This window comes from Stylophora pistillata, chromosome 4, assembly GCF_964205215.1.
Source record: "Stylophora pistillata chromosome 4, jaStyPist1.2, whole genome shotgun sequence".
Lineage (NCBI taxonomy): Eukaryota > Metazoa > Cnidaria > Anthozoa > Scleractinia > Pocilloporidae > Stylophora > Stylophora pistillata.
Window position 1 is genome coordinate 11,024,068 of NC_142522.1, and position 19,455 is coordinate 11,043,522.

At 38.1% G+C, this 19,455-nt stretch overlaps 1 protein-coding gene across 2 annotated transcripts in view; it reads right to left on the minus strand.

The window, feature by feature from the left end:
* LOC111333053 (uncharacterized) overlaps positions 1–16,821 on the minus strand; it is a 30,111-nt gene extending 13,290 nt beyond the window's left edge. Inside the window, exons 1-3 of one of the 2 annotated variants that reach the window (XM_022938576.2) lie at positions 16,670–16,821; positions 16,370–16,564; positions 2,737–2,809 (exon numbers count right to left, since the gene is read on the minus strand). In XM_022938576.2, coding sequence (XP_022794311.2) covers positions 2,737–2,809; positions 16,370–16,564; positions 16,670–16,727 — 326 coding nt within the window. In that variant the 5' untranslated portion in view covers positions 16,728–16,821. Of the gene's footprint in view, positions 1–2,736; positions 2,810–3,509; positions 3,689–16,369; positions 16,565–16,669 lie in introns of those variants that run through there. The other variant, XM_088759036.1, reaches the window with a different exon arrangement.
* Positions 16,822–19,455: the final 2,634 nt, after the last annotated feature.

Sequence of the window (19,455 nt, forward strand, 5' to 3'; positions counted from 1 at the left end):
TATCGCCCCTGAATCAAACAAAGGTCACGAGAAAAAAAGGAAATGATCACTAAAGAAGCTTTTGATTGTAAAACAAATTCTCCTTGACAGCGCCTTAAGAAATTTGTAGACAGCCGCATAGAGAATATATGCAAAGTGAAGTTAGAGTGTCAAGAGTTAATTTATGAAATGAAACTTAGCCTCACCCATCAACACAAATATCATTTCTTTAGAAAGGTGTCCATTATCACTTGGCCATATTGTGTTTTAATTTGGTGCGGTCTGTTTCAATTATGTTTTAGCTTACTAAAGACAAAAACATATTTATGAGGCTTCTAATATAAGAAGAAACCTGATGTTTTGGTCACAATGCTATGTTTAAACTTTATACACCCCCTGGGATATTTTCATTAATTGCTATAATGCACATACCAGATTGGTTTTGTAATCCTGTAAATGCATAAAAAGGTCAAACTCATGCTTTCATACTGCCGCAATCTCCCACCGAGGCTTCACAAATTAATGAATAAAACATGCTCTATTTTCCATTCAAAAATTACTACCATATTAACATTAATATATGCCAAAAGTCTGTCCACAAAATAGGGTACACAAGTAGTGTTTAAGAGGCACATTCTTTTATTAACGTAATGGATAAATAGCACCAATCGCCGCACATAATTCAAATGAAATACCATTATTGGCAAAGAAGAAATGTTTGGCACATCCAGCTGTAATTTGTAATGCTGATGAAACAATTAACAATGAAAGCCATATTCAAAACTCAATGCCAACAATTCAGGTTCAGCCACACAGGCAAATATCCCTGATGATCAAACTTTATCGCGTAACTTTTAGATGTTGTTAGCAACAAATATTAAGAAGAACTCTATTTCTATTGGGAAATCTTCTAAGTCCATGATCGATCGTTCGCCTTTGAAGACGTCTCATTTAATAAAAACCTTCGCGCTAACTCAATTACACTTGGTTTCCAAGTCATAATCATACGTTAAATCACTCTGAAGAAATTTCCAATCGTAATCAGCCACGATTGAGAAATATGATAAAAGTTGGCTAATAATAAAACGTGCTTTCCATTTTCTCCTGGCCAAATTAAGGAACAGCAATGAAAAACACACCATTTTCAAACATTCGCACTTCCTAAAAAATATGAGGAAAACTTGTCAACATTTGTTAAAATTGTCTTTTCTAGTTGTGTATTCTAGGTTATATTTGACCAACGCGACGAGGAAAAAAAATTGGTTAACTTCCTCTTAGTTCGCAAAGCTGTAGGCATGTTCTGACCCCTCTTCTAGAGAAAATGAAACGAACCTCTTTACAATAGTCGATTTTTACTTTTTAAACTACATCAAACATTCCAGGGATGAAAGAGGCTATGTAAATAGAGATTATTCGACAACGCCAATAAAACTTAGGCAGTATGTCGTTTCTCAAATACGAACTAATTACCAAGCAAGACAAATCAGAGAGTGACGAAAGACGGATGAAACTATGTTAAAGGCGCGGGAAATATAGTTTCAAGTTTCCAGTATCCTTTTACAAGAAGTTTGCGCTTTGTTCTAAAATTGATACGAGAGGTCGTGTGTTTACTATCTTTTTAGGCGACCAAATAGTCAAAATCTTTTGAATATTTATCCGACTATATACTGCGTGCGCGTTAACAAGATCCGTGCAAAAACACCTATTTTGAGCTCACTAATCTTTGGAGCCCTTTACTCCAGACCTAATCCCCACGGAGACTATTTTATGCCCAAATTTTAAATCCGGGGTAGAGGTAGGATTGGTTCATTTTACACAATCCTTACTCAAGACGCAAATACGCTGTCAACTTAAGCAGAACAACAAACCACTGGAAGCATTTGAAAATCGGCTAGTGTGCGATTGCAATCGGTTTTTTTTTCCATGTTTTAACTAGCTTTTAGCAGATAAGCAGGAGTCTCGAGAGTTCATCAACATAAAAGCCCCACTAATTAGTCCAAGCTTTAGAAAACGTGTCGACGCTATTGAAGCAAAAACATTTTGTGCTCACGCTTTAGCGCAAGTGAACAGACTGTCGCATGTATCCGAAGGAACTTTTCAACACCAATTTGATATACACTGACTCATTTATTACACTTAAAACCCCGTTTATTGAGGACAATTTTATGTTGAATAAAAACATCTGCTAAGCTTTCTTAATAATTCATAGTGTTTGCTGCCAGTGCCTGTTTAAGAATACCCACAAAACATGTGTCGCTACCGTTGCTAGCTATCAGAACATTGATTATGCCGAGGAAATCAATGATCAGCTAGCTTCGTGTCATACAAACTTCATTAAGTATTTCTATTGATTTGTCTAGCGGTTTTTTCATTGAAGTTAAGCGAGTTTCCTTCAGAAAGGAGAGTGAGCCAATTAAGTCTGTGGCGCGGAGGGTTGTGGTTTATCTGCCATCATTATTTACCAATCTGAATGCCGTGCTGTTCTTTAGGTGTTGAACGCGCGAGAGATTCGTTTCGACTAGACACAAGAATAAGACGAAATAAATGCAATGGCTCCCTCTGAAAAGTTGACTATTAGTGAAATAAGTTTTCGGAGAGATTACACGACATGAATTTCTGTCTTGCTAAACAAACATTGCTCTGTCAACTAGCGCGGAAACCATGCAGGCAAGAATTCACGTGCTGAACACAATAACGATTGAAAAACCGAACCGCCGTACTTTGACGCGACATCTTGAATGACTAAAAAGAACATACCTGCAATTAGCTTTCCCCTGAAAAACTGAACATGTTCCACCGTTCTGGCAAAATCCATCAAAACACGTGGAGGCTGCAAGAGACAAACAAAGACCGGAGTTGAGCTGAGAAAGGCCAGGTGGAACTTAGAACAATACGACTGAATGTTACAAGGTGATTCAAGGACAGCTGTTCCGCCGTGTAAACTCGCTCGTTAAGCACATCCCTACCGGTAAACTGGACAGCTTTCATCAATCTCAACCAGAACTTTATGGTCACATATTTGCGAAACTTAATTCTGCGGACAAATTCCACAGGGGACCGTCATCCTCAATAAAAGGTTAACCTCATTTTCATCGAGTGCCAAAACAGCGCTCACCGGTCTTCTGTCAAACTAACTAGGCTCTCAAACTCTATCATTTCGCAAATTTGTAGATAAACCTCAATCTATGGCAGATTTCTATGTTTAGGGTTAAGATATGGCAAGCGTAATTATCTAAGAGGTGTAAATATAGCCTGCAGTTTGGACATCCTAATGAAGTAAAGCGCCCCACGAATATTAAAACCAACCGTCTCTTCAATTACTTTTTCTCGTTAGATTAACCCCGTACACAACACAAGAGAAAGATTCTTTCTGTATCCGTTGTGAAATTCCCAAACCGATATAGCAAAAGCCGCCCAGGCGAACCACGGTTGCAGTGATAGATCTCAAACGCCATTTATCCAACAGTGGCATCCGACGGTTAATAATATGGCCCCAGAGCACGCACTTCGAAAATAACTTTCCAACTTACCCAACACTATCGGAATGAACAGGGCAGAGACAATCGCTATAACGTAGCCCTTCATTGCGAACTTGGCGTTCAATTCCTGACAAATTTGATCAACTTTTGCGCTTCATTGGTAGACTCGAACATTGAACCGTGAAAAGCACAGTATTCTCCCACGAACCGATCGTAGTACTAAGCGATAGGGTTTCACTACGCTGAACTCCCTAGTGGGCTCCCACTGATAAATTTGCATATTCAATGAGCCACTGATTCTCCTTCACTTGACAAGCGCGTCGCGCTCTTTCCTTTGTAGCGCAGCTGGCCAATCACAGAGCGCCATCGCCGCTTAACCAATGACATGGCATTTCCTTCTATTAGCCTAGAGCAGCAGTGATTTCGGGTGTCGTCTCAGGGTCATCTAATTGTCTTACTTCCCAATTATCACATCAGCTTGTGTAATCCGTGCAGCGAAGTGTACCTGTACTTCCATCCACTTTTCACTTCACCAACGACAACTAGCTCGAGGTGGGAAACAAACCCAATTTGAAAGTCGAAGCGTAAACGACGTCTTGTTCAAGTCTAGCATGTGTCGACACAAGAAACTTTAACACATTTTCACTTTCAGTTGGTTTGGGGAATCGAGTTTAATTTGCATACAACTAATAGTAAAAGTTATATTTAGGGCAATAAACAAAATATTCTGGTCGAGGCAATATCGTAAACACTCAGGGGGCCTTTGATGAAGAACGAACTTGACTAGAATTCTCTATACTTTTCGAGTTTAACAGAGGTCCAGCATAACCCAGTACATAAGAAAACCCATTTCAAATGCCATTTTCTCTTCACTTCTGGATAGTTTTTGAATCTAACTATATTACTACGCCTTTTGTTATCTCCCTTTGTTAAGGGTCTTTGACAGTGTTTCCATAGTAACTTGTGTTATATCCAAAAAAGAAATTTTCCCACGGCTTTCAGATAAGATGAAAAGTGGAAAAGGAAAAGTTATCTTTCATCGTCGCCTCGGAATAGGCGACAAAAATCGAACCTTTCTTTCACAGTAAAGATTAAATGATCAATTCATGATCTCTTATTAAACTGAAAAAAATGCATTCTTCAGGTATACTAAATTAACAATTACAAACCAGCAAATGGAAATAGAGTTTCAAGGTTTTCTTCTGGTTACAATGATTTCGCGCTGAATTTTTTTCAACAAAATCTCAGACCTGTCATCGTTAGCAGAGCGCTTGCGGAGGTAGACGCAACAATGTCGCGAAACTCAAAACTAAAACATCCCCAAACAAATCTGAGAGTGAGGTGGTGAATATATTCTAAGCAGACATAAACCGTTTTTTACGGTTTAGTATTCATTCGATTAATTAGTTAGTGGTTAAAAGAAATAGAAAAAAGACAATTTACTCATTTCACCGCGGCAGAAATGATGGTATAAAATGAATGTCGTCTGACACGAGTATTTTGCACTGGAGCCCGGTAGAACGCAGAAAAAAAGGAAAAAACAAAACAAAACAAAATAATCCCTGCATCGGTGAAGGTGAAAACCAAATAAGACAAACTAACATGACTGCAAAAGCAAACAAAGAGTCAAACGATATTCTATTGTCCAAAACAATATTGACATTAAGACTTTGGCAAAGTTTATAAAATTGAATTATGCTGCGATGTGGAACAATACAGTTTTGATAAAACTCCACTGGTTTGAATTCTCTTGTGGTTTGACAGGGTGAATACATGCTTAGGCTTGTTCAAAGCGAGATCTTACGTATAAATGGACTAAAAATGAACAAAGGCCTTTGCGATTGCACAAACAGAACAAGTTAAGTAGAGTAGCTTTACAACTGCTTTAGGCAACGTATTTCATCATTTGTTTAAACGGAGACGACACCATATCATATCTTTTAATATATCTCTGATATTTTTCGATGCGAATCAACACGGCTATGTGATGATAAAATCGATTATACAACCCAATATTCCTGCAATATCGCAAAAAACAAAAAAACAGAAAAAACAAATGACAAAAAAAAAAACATTTTACGTCGCAATTGTATCCGAAATTGACTCTTCTCTGATTTGCCATGGTTGAAGTATGGCGTGACTACGAATTTCATCTGTATGGCTCGCCTTAAAATGCTAAGTTTGCAGAATGGAAGGAGTCTCATTAATTTATTCACGTGACTTAAGTCTTAATGTCATCTGACTTTAAGCCACGTGTGGTTTAACTGCCACATTATAACTGGTGACATGTTTGTTATGGATTACGAATTTTGGATTCCGAACTAAAAAAAGAAAAAAAAAAACATGCATACACGTGCTTCGCTCTGTTAATCTTGACCCACCCGTAAAAACAACTGTGAACAACACTTTAGTGGTCGTCCAAACGTCTGCATCCTTAGAATGCAGAAATCACGTTAGAATGCTGCAAAACGATTTTGCATAAAATAATAGCCGCAATCTACTCTATGTGTGGTTAAAATTGAAATTGACTGCTGTCAATTAACAAGACCTTAGTACTTTTTGTTGTACTTTGTTCAACGAACTAATTTCCGCCGGTCCCAATTCATGTGTTCCATTGTCATTCACGTAATGTGATTCTATTTCAACAGTTGAAACTTGGTGGTCTTTGCACCATCTCAAGCTGTACTACGACCTGTCTTATCATGTTCTCATTCGCGATCATGCTCCCTGATTCAAAACATCTGAATAGTTTGGCCTGAGGGAACGGAAATTACTAAATCGTATAGGTGAGAGGATGGTCATTTTCCGAAATCAGTATTCCTCTTAAGGCCGAGAGAGCCTTTTTCGGTTGTTTCAAATAAAGTGAAAAGACTTAAAGTTTCTTTCTAGAAGCACAAAAGGTGTTTCGACAGACGACATCGTGCATCAAACAAAGGAACACATGACCATTTGAAAGAACACTCGTCCTTGGCCAATAGGAGATCATAGTGTTCTTTCGATAAACAAGATTTCTCTATCTCCGGGGAGTACAAGTGTCCCTTTTAATGAATCCGGGTGGAGTTAACTTGACAATGTAGAATGATAAACACGTTGTATCCATGGCCCGCTAAATGGCAAAAGCGTAAAAGTGTACAAATGGCCATCAGGTGAAAGGGAAGGTTAAACAATAAAACCTCGCCGTACAGTACTCGTGCTTTTAAAAACGACAAAAAACGGACTACTGAGTGTCCCGGTTCGTTTGAGAAACAGCTCAGCTCTTTCTTTACTCGGCTAAGGAGTTTGTAAGCCTTTAAGAAAGAGATAAAATCGCAAATTGGCCTTTTTTTTTTTACAAGAAGCGGCTTTCATTGAGTTTAACAGTCATAAAGAAGCCATTTCAATTCACAAGGATGGCCTGGATGTCAGTCATTTAAAGCCATATTTCTCAAGTTGAATTCACCGCCTCGGCTTTCGTTCCTTTCGGGAATCATGCTGAAGAAAGGTAAGTAAGTGTTGCGAAGAACTTTTCTTTCATCTGTTATTCAGTGCAACGCTTAAAATCCCGAGGTTATTGCAATGATAAGTTCTTTTGAAGTCAGCATAGGTGAGGACAAAGGCAAAACATCTCAGCTTAATAGTAAACCAACGAGGCAATGTGGCTTTTATAACCAGTTGGCGAGAAATTTCTCCAGCTACAGTGAAATTGCAGCGACCAAGTTTATTTTCTCAGCTAGTGAAATGATTGCAGTTTATTATTATTATTTCATTTTTTACTAATGTACCAAAAAGAAAACCATTTTTCAGGCAGATGTATTCAAATTGGATGGTTGACGCCTTACAAAGTTGAACTATTTTTGAAGTCTTAAAAGAGATGTTTTCCGCGTGCGGTCATAGGGGCGTAGTCCGTTAAGCTTTTACGACCATAAATTGCTTTTGTTGCTGTTGCGCGGGTGCTTTTCCGTTACAGACAATTTATGTAAGGGCGTGATCAACTCTACTTGCTCTATATTCAAGTTATTCACTGATTCGTTCCCCTTCACTTACGGCAGGTGGCGAAACAAAACACAAAATACCTTAATTCTGACAAATAATCGACTCGACAGCCCCCTTCATTTAAAATGCGTTCGAGCATGACAAGCAATTTCTGGTGCTCTTTTCGACTTTTTTCCTTCTCATTTTTAATGGGTTCGTTGTTGTAGCCACGTTGCAATGGGTTCCTGTTGCTTTACATGTAAGATTCGCCCATTAAGTAATTTCGTCTACAGCAAAGATCGGTGTCGTCTTTGATCTTAAATAAAAAGTTCTGTTTATATAGCCGCGGCGGGAAATTATCTCCGATCGCTTACGTGCCGTCCTTTCGCATGCCTTTGTGGTCTTAATATTGTTTGTTTATGCTTAATACCCAGAGGTCCAAAAGAGACCGTTTAAGTGCATGACGCAAGCTGTTCTTCCAATTTCTAGTTAAAAAGCGACCTCTATTCTACATTTCGGAGATTGTTCTCGCGAAATGGCCCAATATTAGATGTGACATTTTTCACAATCTTAGTAAGATTTTGTTTACTTTCTTTATTGCTACTAGCGTGTCTTTTCAATGGCTTTCAATCGTAATCGCATTGTCGGCTATTGTTCTATTGAAGACGAATAGAATAGGGTATCCCTTTAAGCCGTTGCCGAATATAAGCTGATATATGTTGATGGATTGTCAATGATTGATAGTGCACTTGTTTTAAGTAACTTCGATTTCACAACCGCAGTCTTTTAAATGAAAAAAACACCCTTTGGATGTGGTTTAGTCACATCATTAGTGTCTTTATGAGGTAATCTGCGGGAAGTTTATGACGGATCTCAGAGTCTCAAAGGCTCTTGTAGTAAGTCACTGAACTGGAGTGATGCTCGGCAACTCTATGGATTGTTACCGGAAAAAAAAAAAAAAAAAACAATTACCCACGATTATGAGTTTATTAGGGTAATTATGGCGCTTATTAATTTTATTGCTCATTTGTTTATCATCACAATTAATAAACTTTCTGTGGATTTTATTCTGAATCATGGCAGTACAATAGTAAACTCTAGTTTTCTTAAAACATGCACTTATAACTTCTTGAAATATATAGTATTTATAGACCTACTTGCTTATGAAAACAACAAGTTCAAACTTAACATTACCAATACTGAGAAGAGCGTAAAAGCCGCGAAAGCGAAAAACAACAAAAAGAAACCATCTCAAACCACAGAAGCCTCTTTAACGTGAGGACCAATCAATCAAAATAGTTGGGTTTTTGACGTCACATTCTGGTAAAATCTGCGTGGCACAAATCATGTGAGTTTATGATTAATATGGAGATGAAACCTTCATGTCTCCTTGGCCTTCCTATGGAATTCCCTTCCTGTGCATGTCTTACGCCTTGTTAACAATATAAGTGCCGAGTAGTTCCCATAAAAGGAACTCGAATGAATTTCGCCGAAATCTTTAGGGTAATTTTTTAATTACAAATCTGGACCCTATTCGGAGATCATTAATAAAATTACTTCTTAAAGTGGCTCTCATTTGTGGTTATTATCAATTTCAAAAACGGAACATTGTGCTTAGAAAAGCACACGCAAAGAAGTTTTCAACTAGTTCCTATATTTTTACAGTCAACTAGAAATATTGAAACTTGCGTAGTCGATTTAGAATTTCACTGTCGTCGTCAACTGAGGTTTCCGAGGAAATTTGAGAAAAAAAAAAACCTTACGTGTTTGAGGTCTTTGAAGGAGTCGCCTGATGTAATCACTGCATGATGTGGTTCTATTTCTGTTACTGCGCGCAATATCTTGTGAAAAATCATCTGGGACACGAAATGGAGACTGCTGAGATAGCAGTTTTGTCTTCGGTGTTGCTTTAGGAACGATGACGTCAAATGAGCTCCATTGGGTTATAATAAACTGTCGCCAAACCCCCACGGACCAATCATTATGTACTGCCAAGGGTGGGGAGGGGGGAAGGGCACGTGGTCGAAGGATTTTGGTTGTGTCACAATAAAAGAATAAAATTTATCTGATCCACCCCCACAAGGTTCTGTAATATTCTAAAGATGTCCCTTCACTGGCAGTCAATTTTCTATAGTTCCCCCTGTCAGCGGTCACTGATCCCCCTCCAGTCCCACGGCTCGACACTAACGGTAGCCAACTAGCCACAGACTAGTCTTTGTATCTGTATTTGTATTTACGAATATTTATACAGGGTAGCCCAGTTCAGCTAATAGCTGGTTTAAATGGGGCCCTGTCACACCCACCCATCCCACCCCAGGGGAGGACATCTACCACACAGTAATCTCGTGGTGCGTGGGAAATTAACGTCCCCTAACCCTAACCCTGCAGGAGACGGGACCTACCGTTTATTCGTCCTTATCAGAGAAGACTAGAATATCTATCCATTTCTTGATATTATAGAAAGGTAGCAAATTCTCCTCAGTTATTTTAAGACCATGAGTACTGGTCCCCGGCCGGACCTGAATTTCCAGTAGAAATTCAGTTTTGGCTAGTGGTTTTCAATTTCCACTGGCCAGTTTGGCTAGTAAACAGACTGAAATTGTCGTAACATCTAAAAACGTCTAAGATGTCACTTGCCACTTGGTTAGTAAGTTGAAAAATTAGTGTCGAGCCCTGAATCCCCCTGAAAACCAAGTGATCCTCCTCAAAATCCTCCGGATACCCCTCTTAGAGGCCATAAGTAATGACTGATTCCTTAATTTGTTTGCCTGCTGTTATCATCCGTTTGCACAAATAAGTGGTTTGCCTTTATTTAGGGTATTTTCTCTTATTTCCAAACTCCATTGAGCTAAGCACTGAAGACTCCACTTTACCATTTGCCGTTGCTCGAAAAGTCTGGCAGTGTACGACTTTTCAAGGAGATTTCGAAGGGCGGTCGCAAAAGTTACGTAAAATCGAGTTTGAGACAAGTACTGACGGTGATAAAGTGGCGATAGGTGTTGTGGTGGGTGGGGTTAACTCATGGCATAGATAAAAATCGTTAGCTTCATGGTTATCTCTATTAAGGATTTATAATAAAAAGCCATAAACGTAGAAATCTTTCAATACTTCGTTAATCTTGTAATTAGGAGGCTATAATCTACGGGTTCTTGTTTTAATTGGTGGTATAAAATGGTATGTTCTTCAGCAGGAACTATGTTGTTTTTCGTCTTGTCATGAGCGTTTCCTCTTGAGGAATCAAACCGAGACCCTTCGCATTCTTCGCTCCGACACTCCCGAGTCACTCCCGACACTCTCCGACACTCCTGAGTCACAGAGACTCTAGGTTCATGTGTGCACGCTTCCCCCACAAAGCTCCGATCAACAATGTCTAGTCGAGAGTTTCGTGTGAGAAAATAGAATTAAGACCTCAGACCTTCAGACTCCGCATCAAAACGTGGAATCCTATGACATGTAAGGTTCAATTCCTCTTGAGGACTCAGAATGTTCTCTTTAGACCACACTCGTGACTAGACGCAAAAAGACATCTTTATTTCATTTCCAGTGATCTTTCTCATTCCAAGATGTTTTTAATTCCTCCTCGAAAAACGATCACAACCTAACCTTCAAGAGGAAAAGCACGAAATAGAGAGCGCTAGCAGAGACAAATGGTCGTCATCGGAAACGTGTTTTTCAAATTCCCTTTATTAACTTTCTAGGGTTACTTTTCGTTTCACTGGTAAAGGTTCAATCAGACATATGACCACATGAGAATGCTAATCACTGTGTGGACTTTGATATTTTATCAACGTTAACGTTTATCACATTTCAAAGAAATACCGTAAAGGGATGATTTATTGTGCATGTAGTTGCTACTAAGTGTACGAGGGGGGGGGGGTGGGGTTGAGTTCAGTGGAGACCAAAAATGGAACAACGGTCAAAAATAGCGCGGTTCTTAGATTTTTATCTGGCAGCATTTACGGTGTCCTCATAGTGATAAAGAAATCTTGTTCTTATCTAATTTAATCACATAAGGGCATTTCCTATCTTCCTCGAATTCCAGCTTAATTTCCCTTCCCCACCAGCGATGATTGTTTATTTCTGGAAAACCGTCTAATGAAAATCTTTGATGGTTCATCTTTCAGTTTTTTAAGATATTATCATTTGGATTGGTTTTTGATTCCAAAGGCCGCTATCTAATGATCCTAAAAACAATTCGAGTTTATAAATAATTAAGTACTTTGACTCGGCGAGAAACGGGTGGCCGGCACTTTTTCAAAGTAATTTAACATTCGAACCATAGTATACATTGTTGCATTGCCAAATGACGACGTTTCGTTTTGCTTCATTACTTTTTAATAATTTTTCCTCAAACACTTCCTAACGAGCGCACAGGTTGAATTTTGGAATCTACAGTACTTTCGCTGATGCGACCTGATACTTTAAAACTTAGTAGCGAAAAAAACGGAAATCCTGTAATTAGGCCTTCCCGAATGTATTGTCTCAAAATGCAGACAAAGAAATCAGAGATATCTATCGGTAAAAGCTTCGGTGTTATACGGTTTACGCAGATTGAAACTTCTTAGCATAATTCATAAATAGCACTATCGCCAACAGAGATCTTAAGTGAATTGAACTGATGCAAGTAATTAGATTGGTCAACTAACTTGGACTAGGCTGATAAAAGAATTAAAACAATTATCGCTCTCTAACTCCGGATGCTTGTATCGCAGGCGAGTCTGTTCTGATTTATTACTGAACGTCCACGAAAATAATGAGATGCGAGTAGTAAAAAAAATGTTGTAAAAAGAGAATACTTTCAACCGCGAAGAAAGGCGTAGATTGGAAAAGTAACCTCCAAAAAGTTACGGGATATATTCTATGTCCAAGAACAGTGATGTTGCGATGTTACGGAGTAATGAGGCTACAGTTTTTGTTAGTCTTCCCAAAAAAAACTTCCTAAAAGTCCTTCCTAATAGTTTCAACTCTTGAAGCAAAAACCAATTTGCAAAAACGTTCAAAATATGTTTAAAAAATAAGAGTCTTCCGAATGTTTTTAGTTCCAATGTCCTCAAGTCAATGCGAAACATAGCCACCGTGACGTTGTCGATTTTACATAAGTATAGATTAAGACCTTAGACCTTGAAGGTGAATAACATGAGAGTATTTTAGTGTCCTGAATTTGTGCTGATAAGATATTTTAACTCTTAAGGTTATCTCTTCATTGTGGGATTTTTTTTTTTTTTTTCAAATTAAGGCCAAAAGATGTCTTTGTTGATTTTTTTTTTTAACGCATTCGTCAAAGTACATTTGGCAATTCACTCGAAGACCAGGCCCTCCAGCATTTAGCTGAGCTGAAAAAAGTGTGTAATTCAGTTTGGTGGGTTTTCAGTTGTTAAACAAAGATAGAACTAATCGAGATGATGCGAATTATACTGCAATACCTTGCCACGTGGAATATAACATGTGGGTTCTGCATGATAATTGCTTGAAAAAAAAATCCTTTGTCTTCGGTGATACCCCGAGAGAGACAGGAAGTATGTAATTGAAAACTTGCCTAGAGTGAAAAAAAAAAAAGGCTTCGAAAGTGAAAATAATCTGTAACAGATAAATTAAGAAGCTGAATTCATAAGTGCTGTAAACGAGTTGATGGAAATGCTTGCAAAGTGATTTTGTAGCAGACTATAGAGAGCAAGTTCATTCGACATCCTGTTACGTCTTCTCTACTAACTGATAGATATACAGTTTTATCGAGGTGATAACGAATCCTGCGCGTTCTCGGCGACTTTTGTTAGAGCCTTAAATTCCAAATATAATTTGACAATGATAAAAAAAGGCTTCAATCTTATCTAAAACAGAAGCCGGCATTTTCTGCAAAAGTTAACTCATTCGGAAGAGTTCAAATTAGAGGGGAAAATAAAAGGATTATGTCGTCTGCAGGCCTTAATCTTTCAGTCGAAGTAAAGAAAACAAATACCAGTATTCTTAGAAAAAAAGAAGTCCTGCGCCGTGAATAAATATTTTCCTTATTTGATCCACCCTGTTCCTTTTATTTACCTTTTTGCAACTAGACTCTATCTATTTGTTGATCTAAACAGTCTAAAGCCCGCACGAGATACATCCCATTATGTTAATGACCTTGCAGATCTCGCTAAGGAATAAAGCGGAAAGCAACTCAAAGATTTTTAGCGATGCCAGACGTCGTTTTAAACCAGTTTAAAGAGCTGAAAGAAATAAAGGATATTCTAATTGTTACGAAATAAAGAATCTGCAAAAGCTTCTAGAAGAGAGCTTCTAGCGACAGGCTCTCAGAGGAAATTTGGAGAATTAAGATAGAAGTAAATGAAAGCGGTTACAAAGTGATCTCTTTGTGCGCCAGTGATTTTTATGGAAATTGGGCACACCTCGAAAACGCGCCTTTACAAGTTGATTAACAATGGATGCCACAAGGCCCATTCTCTTTGCATTAGATATAATTCGCTCTGATCTCTTAAAGTGTTCTTCAGCCACCTCTGTGCTTAAATTTATCTCTCACCAGGAGAAAAACAGCACGGGTAAATTTCATTCCAAGCTTTTGTAAGCTCGAAAGAAAGTCTTTCTGCGCAATTCTGCGCGCGAACGAAGCGTTATTTTCTTTCTTTTTTAGACAGAGCTTAGCTCAATTCCATGACAATTCATCCATAATTGGAACAATGCCTAGTCCTTTTTAATAACGGCTTTCAATTTTCTGAAAAGCGTTTCTCATTAAAGACTCTGGCTGTTTTCATTTTTATGCAAACACGTCGCACCCCGTCGGTAAACATTTTTGAACCATGAATATGTTAGCACAATGCTTTTTTCCCTCTTTCTTTCAAATTATAGCTGTGGGAATCAAATGAAGTCAATAAGGGGTCTTCATAAATCGCATTTTTTCTCGCTTGACTTGTACACAAGAAATATTTTTTTTGAAATATGACATAGGGGCTTGGAATATTGAAAAGCCACATTGCTGTTTGAGGTCCTTGGGCGCATCAAGATCTGCGATCGAAGACAATTACAATGGAATATTCAATTAAGTAACGTATTAAAGAAAAGCAAAAATCAGAATTAACTGCCTTTATTTACATGTGTCAGCTCAGTTTTGCAGAGATGAAAATATTGAACTTCTTCAATGATACAACTGGAAAGTCTCATGTATTGTGTTTACTTTGAAAAAAATCTTGTTATTAGAGCGGCCTGACAAACTTCAAATCTTTCAAAGCTTGCAAATCAACTACAGATTCCTTTTGTTCCGGTAAATTAGATCGCATAGAGCGGCCATGATTCTTTTTAAAACGTTCACAATGGTTTCCATAGAATATATTACTAAAGAAAGAAGTTTTTCTCTTTCAACTTTCCAAAGAAACACATGCTCGAATAAGCAGAAGGGTTTTGTCTCTTAAGGAATATACGGTCATCTGACAAACCGAGTTAATAAAATGGTATTTAGCGCTAAAGTCAAAACTGCAATATAAATCATTCGCAGTAGCTGATACAAATTATGAAAAAGCTGGTTTGATAAATTGATTCAATTATCAAAAATAGTTTGTTTAAAAACTTGTGGTAGCCGGCCTGGCTAAAAAAAAATCACACTTCTATATGGAGTTTAAGAGGCGAACGTTGGTCAAACACAAAAATCGCATATAATGTGGAAGCCATCGTAAGCGAAATATATGCATATTATTCAAACACAAGCGTGCAGACACGTGCCAAACGTCAAGTTTAAGCTGGTTTTATGTCAAAACGCTACAAAGGACTGGTTTTAAACGACCGACTGAGCACGCCTTTGAGGCGCGAGCGAAGAGGCGCCTTTATTCACTCAGACAAATTTAAATATCCCATAGTCTTGGAGGGGGACCATTGACTCAGAAACAGCTGTTGATAACAAGAGAATTCGCGGGAACTGGCTACCACATAATGAATAGTAATCAACAAGCAGAATCAGTGATCATTTTCGAGTATTTTTTGACTGAAAGATCAAGAGTCAAATAAGCCTTCATATTCTATACGCTTAGGGTGAATTTTTTTTTTTTTTTGGCGGAACAGAAAAAAAAAATCACACTGGCCTTTACAAACCAGACCTAGTTGCCGATAGATCTTGGGATTGTTGGCGACTTTTGTAGGTAGTTAGCTTTCAATCGTTGGCCATGACATCATTGACAGATATCGAGTGGAAATTAATCGCAAAGGCTTAAGGCCATTGGTGCAAAGTAGAATCGAAAACCCATCAATGCGGAAGATAAACAGGTGGATTTTAAAGCGAAAGAAACAAAATTAAAACAAGACTTAAACCAAGTTTCATTGATTGATTGAATCATTCACTGAATCGCAACAGATCAGGTAAAACTGTCTCGTGGGTAATAATTATCTCGGAAAAGAAAAGAAAAAAGAGATTCTCTCTGCGCACAGAACTGGTGCGAGAGACAACAAGAACACTAGTATTTGACAGAGGGCAATAGCCGCTAGGTTATTTTTCAAAATTACGCAAATGAAGTCAAGGCGTAAATGGTTAGAACTGAGCTATAAGAGATGTCTTTCCATTTTATGTATGTACCGAACAAGACCCTTATGCAGTATCACACAAGTGAAACGACGATCTATGAAAATAAAGCCATAATCATGTTCATTAATTTCGCGTTTCTTGGTTTGCAAAGGAAATCATTGCTTAGATTAAATCGATTGTAGAACAGATTGAAAATGACCCGACATCTTAATGAATGGGTCTGTGAGAGTTTCACTCGACGTTTACGCCGGTAAAATATTAAGCATTTTCATGTTATCCAGCAGATAAGACAAAGCTGGTTTGTTTCATATATACCAGTTTCTTCTACCCTGTGTAGAAGTGATCTCTTCGCAACTGCACGTAGAAACTTGATTCTAGAAAAATACACCGGTTCGAAATTATCACCGATGTGTCGATCAACCGACCGCAAAGTTTTACAAAACTGAAAGTTATGACTTACTTGGGTCTATGCAGACTCTGCCACAATGTTCGTGGCACGCACATTTCCACTTTGGCTTCCAGCACCCTTTATCATTCTCACATTGTGTTAAACTCTTACAGTGTTTTTTAAAAACACTCGACACTAGGCGCGGAGTAGGACATCGATTGGCTTGGCCCTCCCGTGATTTAAGACGTCTATAGAACTGCCCGACGGCTGGAAAAACATCAAATAACACCGGTCATCGTTTACGATATGAACGACATTGGGTTATACACTCAGGCTCAAAAATTTGACCAGAAATCCCCTGTTCAGCTATACCTGTTTTTCCATTGATGTAAATCGTCAAAAAACACACAATATTCAGTATGTTCCACATAGTACGCGCCGAAGCCCCATTAAGGGGGAATTCCAACCGGCGAGTGCAGATCGTTTTCGACGAAATCTGGCTTGCCGACTCCACATAGTCAATGAACAAATGTGGTCTGACAAGGAGCGAACATTCAAAAACCCAGAATTCAAAACTTTGAGTAAAATTGACTTATTGTGTAATCACGTGGTCGCTGCGGACCAATAAGAGCTCACCCTCGCGTGGAGCGAGGCAGGTGGCAGGAGAAATGAAGTGTCTTATTTGCCGCGGATTTCTGCCCGAACATGAAGGAACTAAGTGTGAATAATTAAGCGAAAGTAATTAATCGTTATTAGATGGTTTTGTTTCGTCGATACATGTTACGCGTGGCGATCACAATCGCCATTGTTAACCAGGTGGAAGGGACACGTGCTTCTCACGGCGCCCGCGAGCATGCCTGGCGACCAATTGTAAGCACAATGGACTTGTTTAATGGAGGTTTGCAAACAACATACTCCGTACACAATAGGAGTTGATCGCTTGCCGTGGAAATAAGCTTTAAATACCCTCGTCAAAGGATTACTGTTTTCAGAATACCTTGCAGTTCAAGAGGTAGCGCGCTAGCAGTTTTCTAAACTGTTTATGTTTTGTTCTTCGATTTCGACGTAAATGGGAAACGCACATTGTCCTCTTGAGATGGTTTCAATTCTTCATTAAGTGACTTTCCACTTTCGATAGCGAAAACATGTCGACCTATACAATACCGCTTTTAATGTGTGCCCTCTTAACGTCTAGATCTCGCGGGTATGAGTCCAAAAGCAAGGGATAAATTTTAAGTTGAACCTCTTAAAAACCCTTGAAAAATTTGGATAGCCAAGATGATCAAACATTAGGGAAACGTGTTTTCGGTAAGAGTGCGAGATTTTTGATGGAATGGAAAGTAGCAAGCATACATGTATCTGAAGTATATTTCATCGAATTTAATTTCTTGCCGTTTGATTTATTGATGACTTGATTTTAAGTTTTTTCCTATTGAGTTGAACAGAAGAAAAAAAACCGTTTTCAGGCGACGCATTGCTAATTAGTCGAAGCAGCTGCCCTTAATTTGAATGAAAAAAAAAGAAACGATTGATTCAATTTGAATTTTGGCCATACTGCCCTAACTGGCTCAATTAAATGTTTAAATCTACCACGCACTTAACAATGGATAAAATTTTACGCCAGTGGACTAAACAATTAATCCGTCAACGTCAACCAAATTTAAAACTTGGAAAAGTTGTAAACAAAAATAATCGGTGAAAGTTCTTTAAAACGTTTGTGATCAGTCAAAATTAAGATTTCTTTAAAATCGATTTAATTCTACTCCTTAGGTTTAAAAACAAAAGGAAATTAGCATCCATTTGAATACACGCCAATGTAAGCCCTGGCACTGAAATATTTTTCCAGCAGGAAATCATATTTCGGCATATGTAACAGCTAATACAACATCATAACTAATGCTTTATATGCAACCAGCTTTTGCAAGGAAAAGAAAAACAGTGAAAACATTTTAATTGAAAAAGAATTGTAATGTGAATTGGATCTCATAGCATCGCAGACAAACAATGCAGTAGTTCCTTTGTTAGGAGCTTTTGAAACACATGGTAAATTGATGAAAGGTGAAACTGGTATGGTCTTTGACTCGTCGTGGTTTCCGCATAAATTGCTGAAGACTTCTGCCTTGATCCTCACAAGCAGCTAACATAATGTAAAGATTAAGTTTGGATGAATGAACGAAGAAGAACTGAACCCGACAGACATATGCTATAAAGGAATTTTCCATAACAATGAAAGTTTCACGAGTAAAAGTGTATTATGAACAGTTGACATGTAATTTTTCAAACAAATGACACTTTTTCAAAGTTTCTTTTACTTCGCCTCTTTACATAAAAAAGAAAATAAAAGAAGGGATAATATACTTAAATTATATTCGTAGCCAGCGACCCCTTCCATTGAAGTGGTTGCCGCATTAAAATTGCAATACACCAATTTGAATTGGTTCGAAAAAGAAAACTTTCAAAACATTTCGTTGAGAACACCAAGGAGCTTTCTGTGAAAGAGTTTAAAACAAAACAAAACAAAACAAAAACGAAAACAAAAAATAAACAAAACAAAACAAGAAAAAAAAAACACATAAGAGTTTACTTGCTTACCAATTCGAGTTGTTCCGCTAAAGATATTTCGAGTGACATACCCTGCATAGCTTCATATATTTAAAGGGGTTAAGTTTCTGAGGAGACCGTGGTGCTGTGTTCGTGACCATCAACTGAATTAATAGTCCACTTGATAATGAAAATTGGCCAGTGTAAAGAATTCCAAAGCGTTAGCCTGTCCCTCTGACGAAAGGGGTAGCGCTCGAAACGTCAGCTTAAGTACTCTTTACGGTGGCGAATTTACGTTATCAACTCAGTTATTGAAACCAAATTATCTATTAAATAAATGTACAAACAGGCAGGAGAAAGGAAGATTCTATTCGATTTGCTTGCAAGTGTTAAAACGGGACAAGTAATTGTGGACAATTGATGCCTATCATGATAGACTGACCCCATTAAGAATAAAGAAAGTACGATTCACTCTAGCAGACGTATGACCAGTGTTTATTTTGAATATCCCCCAGGCTCTGCAAGCTTTACTAGTGAGAAAAATCCTGATATCAAGTCGAAATGTATGGAGAGTGGATGAAGCAGTTTTAGAAGACTAGAAAGAACACCGTCACAAC